This window comes from Chroicocephalus ridibundus, chromosome 3 (assembly GCF_963924245.1).
Source record: "Chroicocephalus ridibundus chromosome 3, bChrRid1.1, whole genome shotgun sequence".
Taxonomy (NCBI): domain Eukaryota; kingdom Metazoa; phylum Chordata; class Aves; order Charadriiformes; family Laridae; genus Chroicocephalus; species Chroicocephalus ridibundus.
This window is the reverse complement of record NC_086286.1, coordinates 55,031,258-55,044,405: the sequence shown is the minus strand read 5'-3', so window position 1 is coordinate 55,044,405 and position 13,148 is coordinate 55,031,258. Positions and strand designations below refer to the sequence as shown.

Genomic DNA, 13,148 nt, shown 5'->3' with positions numbered 1-13,148 from the left:
CTGTTCCTGCCTGAGAAGAGGAGGTAGGAGAGGAGGGGGCATGTCTGTGTGATGCAGTGAATGGTCTTAGAGTGATGCTCTACAAAGCAGCTTTCATAACTGGTTAGGCCACTGTTCCTCTGAGGGCTGATGGGCAGCAAGATCAGGTGAAGAACTGGTTCAGTTTCTGTTCCTGGGCCAGAATGGCCTTCAAAGCTGGTTTATTTTTTGCAATGCATTGAGAGGAGGTCTTTAGTTTTTTTGCCTGGTTGCCTAAACCGTGCAAGTCACTTTCCAGACCACTTTTTGCTTTTTTTGTATCTTCAAAATGTTACCTTCACGTATGCTTTTCTTTCTGATGTTTTGTTGTCAGCAAAAGGTGTTGGAGTAGCAAGTGTCTATCCGTAGACAGCATGAAGTATCATTGGAGCCTGATGTAACTGGATTTTTTGGGGGTGCCCAACGATGAATTCTACCTGAAGTCTTACAGGTCTTACAGTTCTGTAGTAAGAAATAGCTGTTTTGGCCATAAGTATTTTCTATTGTGGTTTCCCAAAGCTCTTCCCAGTGTGTAATTCCTTAGTGAATGCTTTCTATCTTTTTGTATCACTGCAAAGATTATGGTCAAGTGAAAATTGTGTGCCCCGATGTGGGTGGGAGGAGTTTTCCTTGGAAATGGAGAGTGAGGGTGGCTGCAGGGGTGAGACATACACGATACTGGAGTTTGTGGGAAAACTGTTCCTTTACCATTACATGGCTCCATGTAGAGAATGCAATTGCACCTGTTCTTTATAGAACCTGGTTGATAAGACTTGTTCATGTGTGGTGCCCAGCAACTGCTACACTAAACTTTTCATTTGTTTGCACGCTGGTAGAATTTTCCATCTACACTACTCCTTAAAATGCCTCTTCTTTGAGGAGCTGGTTTGGCTAACAAAAAAACCCCCTGCAACCTGAAGTGCTGTGGCCGTTAGTGACTTTTCTGGAGAAAAGGAAAATATGTGCTCTGATTAGGGGTTAAATGTAAATTCTCCCTGGGTGAATTAAGGTCTGATTTCAAACGAAACCTTAAAAAATAAAGCTTGCAACATGTAGTTTAATAATTTATGGAGTTAGTCTTGACTTTTGGTCAAATGTCTTTGTTACTTAAATAGCTTTGCTGCCAACTAAATATATCAGTGCTGCAGAGAAGACCTAGATGAGGTTTTTTGGGGTGGTTTTGATGCCAAAATGCCAACCCTAGATGACATTTTGGAGAATGTTGGAGAATTTGACAGGTTCCAGAAGCAAACCTTCTTTGTCCTGTGTTTGCTTTCTGCTGCCTTCACCCCGGTGTACGTGGGTGTCGTCTTCTTCGGGTTCACCCCCGAGCATCGCTGCCTCAGCCCCGGGGTGGCTGAGCTGAGCCAGCGGTGCGACTGGAGCCCGGAGGAGCGGCTGAATCACACGGTTCCTGAGTGGGGTGGCCATGGGGCCAGTTTCATCAGCCGCTGCAGGAGGTACGAGGTGGACTGGAACGCCACGGGCATCAGCTGCACCGACCCCCTCAGCAGCCTGGTGGGCAACCAGAGCGCCGTCCCCCTCGGTCCCTGCCGGGACGGCTGGGTCTATGACTCCCCAGGGACCTCTCTCGTGACGGAGGTAAAAACAAATACCCCCCCCTTCCCTTACCCCCTGCGTTACAGACCAGCTGAGGGAGGTGGGAGAAGGTTGACGTAACCTAGGCTGTGTTGAAATGACTCCGGCTTACCTGGAGGAGGGGATCCTCTTGCTGCGAGCTGTCCTTGCTGTGGAGCGCTGCCCTGGCTGCTCGGGAGGCTTATATCTCCAGCTGGGGGAGCAAAGCATATTTCGGCAAATAAACCCCTAGGCAGATAAAGTCCAATTCTGAATGAAACTCCCGTCGTGGGAGAGGTGCGATTGGCGGAGGTGTGCAAACAGTGCTGGGGGGGGGGGGGGGTTGGAGCAGCCCCTCGCAGCACTGCAAACAAAACCAGCCCAGCCCCGAGCGGGCACCCTGCACACACACACCCATCTTTCTGGGATCCGCGCCCAGCTGTGACCCTCTTGGTTCCGTCTCCCCCCCTTTTTTTTTTTTTTTTATGAAGAAACTCCTTTAAAGTTTGTTTCAAATGCAATGGAATGACTATGGGTCATTGATTCCTTAATTCATTTATTCCTTAATTTGGAAATAAATTGCAGCAAATCCGACAGCTGGTTTGTGTTCTCAGATGTGTGAATAAACTGAAAATGGTATTTAAGCTACTCAAGGTACTTCGGGGTTTCAGGCCCTTTAACTTTAAAAGCAAATCAGTATCTGGGATGACAAACTTGATTTTGTCATAGAGAGTTCCACCAAGTTTTTAGAGATGGTGGAAATCAGAATTCTTCCTCCCATATATCTAACACAAACACAGGAGCAGGTAAATTCTGCGCTCTAGCAACTTCAGCTCTTACAGTTTTCGAAGAGGTTGGAGCTAGATTTTTGGGTGCTGTATTGTTAGTGTACTTCTTCCAGCAAAGTATGGCCCGTGTGAGATTTAGGCGAGGAAGTGAGACGCCTCAAACGGAGGGTGACCCAGGACTCCTACAAAGCAGCAGCGCAGCAGGCACATCTCGCTGCAAAAGGCTCGAGCAGATGCTGTGCTCCAGGTGCCCCTGCCATGAATGATCTCTTGAGACTGTGGGAAGCAGAAAACTTGCAGAGTCTGTGTGGATTTGTGCAGTCACGCTCTCACACCAGTAACCTTCCCTTTTCTTCTGGAGGGGGTGCAAGGCCAGGCCCATGGGCGGTTTCCCTCACAGGATGTCCAGAAACATCACGCGCCTCGGTGTGCATTTTGGCAACGGGTTTTTCTTCTGGATGTGAACTGTGTCTGTGAAAGCTCTCGGGCTCTGTTGTGTTGTCCCTTGCTCTGGCAGCTAAGCAAGGGAAAGAATAGCACAGAGTGAAGCATGTTACTTTGCTCGAAGGAATGAAGAATGGAAGAATAACCTCATGGGAAGCCCCACAGAACATCAGGAAGAGTATCTGGTTTTATGTTGATTAAAGATGCATAGCTTTAAATAAACCCAGTTTACCAGAAGGGATTCTCAGTCGTGTTAGGACAGCTTGTTGAAATAACTTATTCTCCAGTGGCTCTTACGTACATCTACGTAAGTAAGATAAGGGAACTAAGGCCAGATGGCAAATATATGTGTGTAGCCATGTGGTATAAAGCCTGGCCCTGGATACAAAAAAACAGATCGCCAGACACATTAGGCTGTAGGACAACTTAGTTGAGCAAAAGGCCAGAGCAGAGAGAAAACGCTGTGGGCTCAGGGGCAGATGCAGATACCTCCTCCCACCCTCCTTCGGGGAGCCGGTGCTCCACGGGAAGCTTCCGCAAGCATCTGGGGTACCTTTAGTGAAGGCATCATCCTTAGTCCTGAGTGGTCTGCAGGGACTACTGTGACATGCAAGGGTATGTTCACCATTAGCTGTAAAAAAAGTCATTTGGTCCATGCGGATTTGATCAACAAGGCCTAACACAAATTAGGGTCCCAATCTTGACAGGTAATAACTCATTTATGTTCTTTCCAGTAACAAGAAATGAGACACGAATGGGAAGTACCAGAAAACTGCTCAAGGGCTTGATCCTGTTTTTAATGTTGGAGGCTTAATTAAGTCAGTAAGGTTTCTGGGTGCTGATAAAATGGTCATTGACCCAGAAACAAATTTAAATCTTTAACTGAAGCGAAGGAAACTTGTGGATGTGAGCCAGCTCCTCATTTCACTCTCTTGCATCTAACTGTGGTTGCTCCTTTAGTTTAACCTGGTGTGTGAGGACTCCTGGAAGCTGGACCTCTTTCAGTCTGCTGTGAATGCTGGGTTTTTCATTGGCTCCATAAACATTGGCTACATAGCAGACAGGTACGTGTGGGCTGACAGTACTACCTCTGACCTCCCTTATCGGTGTTCAGCAGCTAAGCTTAGATAAAGGCAGAGGAAGGTTGTGCAACTGCTAACATCTCTGCTCTCCTCAAAATAAGGTCAATCACCTCGAGGTTCAGCCTCGTGGCTGACATGGGCCAGTACTCCGTCTCTTAGGCCGTACCTGGTGGTTTGCACAAATCTCCTGCTGGCGAGTCCGGCAGAGCCCACGAGGACTATTTTGGGTCTGTGTATGTACACCTCAAACTCCCTGCCGTGCCACACCAGAGCCCCGGGGTGTTAACTGGAGCTGGGACACGCTGGTTTGGAGCCCCCACTTGATCTGTCACGCTCTGTGTGGCTGCAGCTTGAAAACATCTTGCCTCCTTTGGAGAAGCTTTGAAACAGTAGACGCAGAGGTTGCCAGATAGGTACGGCAGCAGGCACTGTGAAAAAGCAGAAATCCCTGTGTCCTGGCATCTTCAGGTCCCTGTTCAGAGACAGCCGCCCTAGCCCAGGCGGCTGGGGTTAAAAAGAAACAAATGGCAGTATTTGAAGTCCTTTTTCCCCCTGGCCCCAGCCTTGTTCCCCTCCTGCCTAGGGCTGTTAGTGCAGCAGGCTCTGAGTTCCTCCAGCTGCGAAATGCAGCCCACTTGTGAAAAGATCCATACATACTAGGTTTTTAGAGATTAAGGTTGTGGTATATAAATCTGGTGCACACAGATCAGAATCATAATACTAACCCATACTTATTTTTCACCCCCATCATAAATAAATAAGTTACTAAGCTGCCTGTTCTGAAATTCAGGCATAACAGTCCCAATCCAAGTATGAGTAAATACAGGACTATTGTTCTTCAACTTGGGAAACTTTTCTTTTTCCTGAAAGCCTTTGGGAATTGCAGAGGAATTGGCACAGTAATTTTTCAGGGAATAGAAAAGCAGATAAGTGAGTAATGGGCTAAGAATAAAAGTCAGTATGTATCTATCCCTTGTGTATCAAAGTTGTATTACTATTTTTTTTTAAAGATGCACAAAGCTCTTACTAGTTTACACCACCTGTGTTTTCATGACTAGTGTTTTGCTTTACACGTTATTATCTCCCAATCCAGGTTTGGTCGTAAATTTTGCCTCTTAAATACAATTCTTGCAAACGTTATCTGTGGAATCCTTCTGGTCTTCGTGCCCACTTACCTGTGGATAGTCATCCTCCGGTTCTTGCAAGGGCTGGTCAGCAAGGGCTGCTGGACCGCGGGCTACATCTTGGGTGAGTTCAGACCTTTTCCCAGGAGCAAGACTGGCTGCAGAAGATGAAGGGGAGGGTAAAAAAAACCCAAACCCAAAAACCTCGAACAAAAGCTATTTAAAAAATGCCTCCCATGGTGTTTTATCAAGGAGTTTTCTCCCTCTTTGACTTCTCAGGATTTTTTTCAAGCACTGTCATTAGGGAGAAGCAACAGTAGCCTTCAAAGCTCAAGCAAGCGATGGTATATTAGGGCTGTTACCTCAAGATAGGCTTTCCCCTATAGTGCAGCTCCCCTTTGCAGATTTGGGCGCCGGGGCCCCTCTCCCTCCCCTTGGGCACTGGCTGGGGAAGGTGACAGCCCTGGGGCAGACCGCAGCCGCTCCAGCCCGGTCACAGGCGGGGTGATGACAGAGGAGGCCATTAAAGAAGCAGGCAGAGGGTGGGAAGCATTGGAGGTATTTTTATGACACAAAGAGTATTAAAGGGCAAATAGAGGCTTTACAGCCTAAAAATAACTGAAGAACAGCATGTACTTGCTGAGGAAAAGACAAGCTGTTTGGGTATCTGTGCACTTGTCTGAGTGGTAGCCAACGTAGGGGATTGCAGAGCGGTGCGAGGAGCCGGGCTGGGCTGATGCCTCTCCCAGCGCTTTGCACCGATGGGGTCTGGTGGTGAAGCACGGCTACGGGGCAGCAGGGTTGGGGCCAGCTCAGGACCGCTTTCTGGTGCGTGGTAGAGCTGCCTGGAACTTCTCTGGTGTGGAGTTCAGGCTCTTGCCAAAAATACCTAACACCAAGCAATCACCAAAGAAGGAAATTAAATATTTTGAATGCTGCCCAATAGACCCTTATCTGGATTAGGATGTCAGGTGTCTCTACCAAATAGCTCTGAGTGATCTGCTTCACTGTGATAGTGGAAAAAAGGTAAATGTCAAGACCCTAAACTTCTATTAAGTCTCTTAGTGGGGACATCTTGCTAATGTAGTTATCCAGATGTCTGATATAAATAAAATAAAAACATCTAGCCCACAGTCCAGACCATCTTCTGCCAAGACATGATTGTTCCTTCCTGTGCATATTCTAGATGCCTGCTTGGCCTCTTAAATATTTTTCATGCATAAATGAAATTTTCATCACCTCTTCTGGGGAACTTCATGCCATTTTAGAGCATAAAATCCCTGTCAGGACAACGACTTGCCCTATCCTGATGTTTTCCCTCAGCTACAACTTGTTGCTTCTGTATTCTCCTTGAAACTCTCTCATGAGAGAGAAGTCACCCAGAATCAGCCCCAAAGCCCCTTCAAACTTGTATCCTCTCCCTAAGGGTGGCCAATACTGAATGCCCAGGGAAGGGTACAAGGACAGAGCAACCTTGTTGTCACACTCTCCTGGGATGCTTCTCGGACCTTCAGCGGCTTTTGGCTAAGTCCTACTGAGCCTGGGGAGATGTCTTTGTCTCTGTGCATCATTTGGCCCAGCAGTATTAGCTAATCCATGGCTCCACAACACAGCACTTCCTTCAATTGCTAAATAATTGCTTTCTGTTTTTTTTTTTTTTTTTAATCGGTTTATTTTCTTGAAAACACACAACCGGATGAAAATTTTGAGCGTGTTTGTGCTTGCCTGCTGGAATAGTTACTTTTAGCTTTGTATCAACAAGACTTAACCTGTGGGGCTATCCTGTGATGTGCAGTTGCAAAGCGCAGGTGAGTTGTGAAGCCATCCTGACCGGGAAGCTGTACGCCATCCCGTGGTACCAGCATTTCCTGTATACTTGGAGTGAGATGCAGGCTGAAAGGCCGCACTTAAAAAACAGAATATGATGCTTTGTTATTGGGTTGGAGACTTCAGGTAGGTTGCTGTTAGATTTTTACAACAAAATCCATCTGTGCGTGTTGAGGAATGTTTGATTTACTTGGATGCTCCCGTGACAGAGGACACTACTGGATGCCTTAGGCCAGTGTAAGAGCAGGAGCAGTGTTTTCTCTGCTGAGAGTCTGGGTGACAGAAAAGCAAACCTTCCTCTGCTAGCACTGGGGGATTTTTGTCTGGAGGCTTTATGCCAGGAAGCCCAGTATTACCAAGACGGTTTCTTCAGGTCATTAACATGGCATTGGTCTTCCAGCCTCCCTGCACAGCAAGTTACTGCTGCGCTGGGTGGTCATGGCTGAGCTGTCATTCACCTGTCTCTCTGCTGGCTTGCAGTGACGGAAGTCGTCGGTCCGAAGTACCGGAGGACGGTGGGCATCCTCTACCAGACAGCCTTCTCCGTTGGGCTCCTGGTCTTCGATGCCATCGCTTACGCCATCCCTCACTGGCGGTGGCTGCAGCTCACCGTCACCCTGCCGAGCTGCTTCTTCCTCCTCTACTACTGGTAAATGGGCTTTCGTTGTACCTCTGCCCACAACCCAAAACCCAGCTGCTTCTGCCTCACAGGGCCTGATATGGAGGGAGATTTGGCACTGCTTTCCGGCTGTGCGCGCCTCTTAATGCAAAGAGGAGGCACGCAGCAAAAAAGCAGAGGGCAATAGGCCCCCTCAGCAACTGAGATTTCATTGCATCTTAACCTGCGCACCCCACCTGACATGTTTAAAAGACAGACCATTTTGAAAAATACTGGGGGAGGATAGTTTAATATCATATTATTATCTTCATTAAGCATTTCATAAAGGAAAAGAAATACCTTGACATAACTTAGTGGATCCTACACTGAAAAGATGGTTATTGAGAGGCTGTTGAATGCTAACATAACTGTAACAGGTTGTTTACATGTTTGGGGTTTTTTTTTTAAGGAAAAAAAAAAAAGTCACAGCTTTTTGTGGTGCAACCAAAGAAGGCCATGTGGGTTCATCTTTATTTTGGATTCTTTCCTCTCTCTTTGATTGATATTTTTCAGTTTGAGTGCTTTGATTTGAGAAATTGTCTGGATGGGTTCAGAGGTTCGGAATAATGAAAGACATTCATTGTCTCCCTTTTTCTGTATTTGTGAATTGGCAAGCCAGTTCTAGCTTGTTTCCTACTTCTTAACCTGTGATGGCACAACTGGAAAATGACTGCCTAAGTGGAGCCAGTTTGTGGTGAACAGGCTGAATAACATGATAGCACTACTCTCACTCAAAGCCCTTCCCTGATTGATTTATCTTTAGGAAACTCATCTCTGAGTAAAGCCATTTACACAACTGCTTCTCTTCCCATTTCAGCAGCGGGATACCCTAGTTTTCCTGAGGTGGGGAAAAGAGGGGAGACATAAAAAAAACCCAACCAAACAAAGAAAAATCTCACCTGCCTCTATTCAACCAAAGCCCTCTCGTGACAGTCTCCATACATGGAAGGACTATATGAACTTTATGTTTTGGTATATAATAGCATCCACTTGCATTGTAGGTGCCTCCCAGAGTCTCCCAGGTGGTTGATCTCTCAAGGCAAAAATGACAAAGCTATGAGAATTGTCAGTGATATGGCTAAAAAAAATCGGAAAAAGATGCCTTCCCATTTTGAGGTGAGCTCAGGGTTTGCTTATGCATGTAAGCAAGTATTGTGATAGTTCCTTCCATCAGTTCCTCCCAGTAGAAACTTACTGTACTTTGTACTGGCTCTTCCACAGGATATTAAATTTGAAGAGGAAGATGTTGGAAAGCAGAGTCCTTCACTCATCGACCTTGTCAGGACACCACAGATGAGAAAAAACACATTAATTTTGATGTACAACTGGTAAGAAGATAATGTTGGAGAGCTGGTTAAAAAGGCTCCCGCAGGACACAGACCTCGGTCCTCCAACTAATGAAGCCGGGATGCTCTTCTCTGCCCAGGTTCACAAGCTCCGTCCTCTACCAGGGGCTCATCATGCACATGGGAGTAGCTGCTGGGAACATGTATCTGGATTTCCTCTATTCTGCCCTTGTTGAGTTCCCAGCTGCCTTCATCATCATCGTCACCATCGACCGTGTTGGGCGGCGCTACCCCTGGGCTGCGTCAAACCTGGTGGCTGGGGCCGCCTGTCTTGTCACAGCCCTGATCCCAGAGGGTGAGTCACCTGCCCGTGGCCATGTGGTGGCTTCCATGAGGCCATGTGGTGGCTTCCCACTCCAGCATTGCCCCCTGGGAACAGCATCCACCTCTCCTTCCCTTTTCCCAAGGTCCACAAACCCATGCCTGCCGTTGGGTGCTGCCTCCCTGACTCTTGGTAGTGCTCCCACTGCAGAAGTGAAATGAGGTTGATTTGTAGCACTGCTAATAATAAATCTCAAAGCACCTGGGTCCCCTGTGCTGCTTTGGGAAGGTCCCTGTGCCACAGCTCATGTGGTGCTGGCTGTTCCCATTCCCTCATTCACACAGGTGAAAGAAGGCCCATTAAAAACATCAAGTGACATGGGATCAGAGGTCGACCCTGAAATAGCAGTGGTGTATTAACTGACTCGTGCCGAATCACTGGGATATTTTTAAACGCGTCGAATGCATTTTCTTTGCAGACATACATTGGCTAAAAGTGATTGCTGCTTGCATCGGGAGAATGGGAATCACAATGGCTTTTGAAATGGTTTGCTTTGTAAACACTGAGCTGTATCCAACATACATCAGGTAGGTGCATCCTTCTCCCCATTGGCATTTGGCCTGGAAGCAAATAGTTGAGGCCAATGTGTATGTTACACTTTATGCTAAAATAAGTTACCCTCAAATGCTTCAGAACTACACGGGTACTGCTGAACATAAAGTAGGTGGAGCATAGGTAAAACGCTTTTAAAAAGTAGAGTCATGAAGACAACAGATGTGCTTTAAGGCAGACGAAAACTCATGAGACTGAAATAAAGGGAAAAGTGGAGACAACGGCGGTGGATGAGGGTTCTGAAGTCCCACATAGTGCTTGGGTTTGTATCTTGTTTGAATCAAAATAACATTTAAATGGATCTGTCCAGAGTGGAGTCTGCTATGGAGAATGCATGTTAACTCAAGCCCTTCACCTGAGGACTGGATTTTTTTCCCCCCTATTTCTAAGCGTGCTGCAGGGTGAATAGCTCAGAAGTAGATGTGTGCTGCAGAAATGTGAAGCTTGGGAGTTAATTCTTCTTCAAAATTTCCTTTCTACCCCATGACTGAATGCTGTTGCCTGCAGAGAAGATGTTTGCACTGACAAGATGAATCTTACTCCTCCTTTCTTCACTGGGGACACACTGATTTTATGATGAAACCACGAGACTCTATTAATCTTATTTCTCTATTCGTAATGAGTACAGTGGAGTTTAAAATTTTACTAATGGTGTCTAGCAAACAGAAGAATCGTTTGCCACACTTTGCACTAGATCACCTAAGATGAACTGAAGCTAATGGTTTTACATTTTTACTGTATCCGGAGACTCCCGTCAGAGGCTTCGGGCCCGATTCTCTTCTATCTTTAACCTTGGCAATTTGGTTACAACTGTGAAAACACAGATACACCCTCCTGTTCCTATTTGCTAAGCTTTTTATTCTTGTGATACTTAGGTCTAAATGACTCCTAGATGTGCCCACCAGTGGAAAACTAGGGCTTAGCAAATTGCTTTGCCATTTTGTGGTCTGCTGAGCTGCATGCCCTGTGCAAGGGTCAGAACTGTGATCCGTGCCCTTCCGTCTGCAGTGCTGTGACGCTAACGTGATTTCTTTGCTGTTGAACCAGGAACCTCGGCGTGATGGTCTGCTCCTCCTTGTGTGATGTTGGAGGAGTCATCGTCCCGTTCATCGTCTACAGACTAGTGGAAGTCTGGCACGATCTGCCGCTGATAGTCTTCAGTAAGTGCCACCTTACCTCCTCGCTGGCTGCTCCTGGGGTGCAGCGGCAGGGCCCAAGTTTCAAAAGGAGGAAAAAGCAGCTGAGGCTCAATTTGAGTTGCCTCAAATGCAGCAGAAGCCTCTTCCGCTCTACAAAGGCCATAGTCTTCAGTTTATAACAACCTGGAGCTTGTTTATGCATTCATGTCTCCTTTGCCCTTATTATTGTTCCTTGCACTTTAAAGGAAGCTAGAGGTGAACACAAGTTCAACAGATGGCAAAGAAAGAGCTAAGAAGCGTTCTAAAGTTTTGATGAGACTAATATTTTCATGAATTCCAATCTGATCAATTACTGCTCTTCTGTGAGGTATATTGTCTCAGTCCAGGAGCCAAAACCTAGAGTTTCACGTAATTGCCTGTTTAATGGAGTACTAGTGTGGCTGTTACACTTCAACTTTTCTGACAGTCTGTTAAATGGCTGTTCTCCAGCTCTATGGAAAGGGTTTGGTAAAAAAATGCAAGATGAGAGTTTGCAGGCTAGTGACCTGAATTCTCAGGTCATGGTCTGCAAAACTTTTCTGAATCTTTAGATCAGCGCACTATTTATAGAAAAATGTCTTGAATGGCAATATGCAGCTTTTAACAGACATCGTGTTTAGGAGGGTGCTTGGTAGATTTAAAATACGGACACCAAACACATGCAAAGTGGGTAAAAGAAAATATCAGTGGAGAAGTTAATCACATTGTGTAAGTATTTTCTAAATCTTGGTAGGTACATGGCAGAAAAATTGAATCCGTTTCCTGGCATATGCTCAGACTAGAAAGGGAGAGGGTTCTTTCCCTTTTACAGTTGTCTGTCCAGCCTGAGATGTTGTAGTTCAGTGCATAACTCATAACTGAGCTTGGCTCATTGCTGTCTCCACATGGCTGCCACGTCCTCCAGAGGTGGCATGCTGGTTTTGCATATAGAGCCTTAACGTGCACATCTTGTATGAAGAACAAAATAAAATGCCATTTATGAGTCCTTTTGTGCCAGGCAGTAGAAAGTGGTGTATATGCTGGAAATTGGTATATGCTAACAAGGTCTTTGTGCATCTGTTCGATTTGAAGCTGTTCTTGGCTTGATTGCGGGGGGATTGGTGTTGCTTCTACCTGAAACTAAAGGAAGAGTTTTGCCTGAGACTGTTGAAGATGTTGAAAACTTTCACGGGTGAGTCAGGATGATGAACTCTTAGCAGCTTTCACTTGAAATTGTGTAAAATCCCTGCCCAGAGCTCCCTGGGGGAAGACCAGCGGTTACTTGTCTGCCTCTTACCCTTCCAAGAATTTGCTAGTTAATTCCCAGACTCTAGCTGGAGAGTTTTTCTTTTTACCAGTTGTCTACCTAGGCATCTGAAAACAAGCAGCATAGGCCTTTACTGGCCTGTGAATAGCTGCACTAGTGTCTCAAGTCTGCTGCAACACTATTATAAATGTTATTTGTGCTTAAAAAACCTAACTGATCTTGTGGAACAGAAGAGGGCATTCTTGATAGCAGCTGTTCACGTGGTGAGTGAAGCACCAGTATCTACTGAGGAGCCAGAGCAAATCTAGAGGATTTGAGGATTAGCTGCTCATTTTCTCTGGGAAGAGGCAGGGCAAGTGAAGAACTTGTTGTTAGCTGCTCACTGAACACCTTCATTCCTGGTTTGCTGCTCATGTCTTGTTATTCTTGCAGGCAAAGTGCTCCAAAGGCCAAAAAGATTTATCTCCATGTCCAAACATCAGAAGCAGCACATGACTGAAGAAGGCATAACTCTCTCTGCGTAGCCTGCTTTAAGGCACTAGCATGGAAAGGCAAATTGGAATAAATACTTTCTTCTGTCTTGCTTCTTTTTTTTTTTTTTTTTGGCTGCCTAACCTTTATTTACAATGTTGGATTGTCCCTATTAATTGCATAGCTGCTTCCCTCTCTGTACACTATAATATAAATACGTTTCAGAGCTGGAAACTCTTCATACCAGCTGTGTGGACCTCAACATGAGGGCAGATCTTAACTTGAGGATGGTAGGTCCATCCCAACAAAACTTTATAAGCCTCTATGAAGTCTGACTTTGGTGTTTTGAAGGGACAGCATAATAAAACAGATATTTACTTCTGTTATGGAGTCGAGATGACTACAAACCTCATACAGTCTTGGTACAACTTACAACATATTTGCACAGATTTTTTGTTTTGCTAGTCTTCATGTGTTATGGTGTTCATGTGAGTCCATGTGCCTGTACAGTAAC

General features: G+C 45.9%; 1 protein-coding gene across 1 annotated transcript; it reads left to right on the top strand.

Annotated features, from left to right (window-relative positions):
• Positions 1–1,125: 1,125 nt before the first annotated feature.
• On the top strand, positions 1,126–13,148 carry LOC134513097 (solute carrier family 22 member 2-like). The gene is made up of 11 exons (XM_063329211.1): positions 1,126–1,620; positions 3,789–3,892; positions 5,004–5,158; positions 7,342–7,510; positions 8,521–8,635; positions 8,741–8,847; positions 8,946–9,160; positions 9,606–9,714; positions 10,787–10,899; positions 11,989–12,088; positions 12,596–13,148. Exons 1-11 carry the CDS (start codon positions 1,210–1,212, stop codon positions 12,660–12,662), a joined length of 1,665 nt encoding a protein of 554 aa, XP_063185281.1. The 5' UTR covers positions 1,126–1,209; the 3' UTR covers positions 12,663–13,148.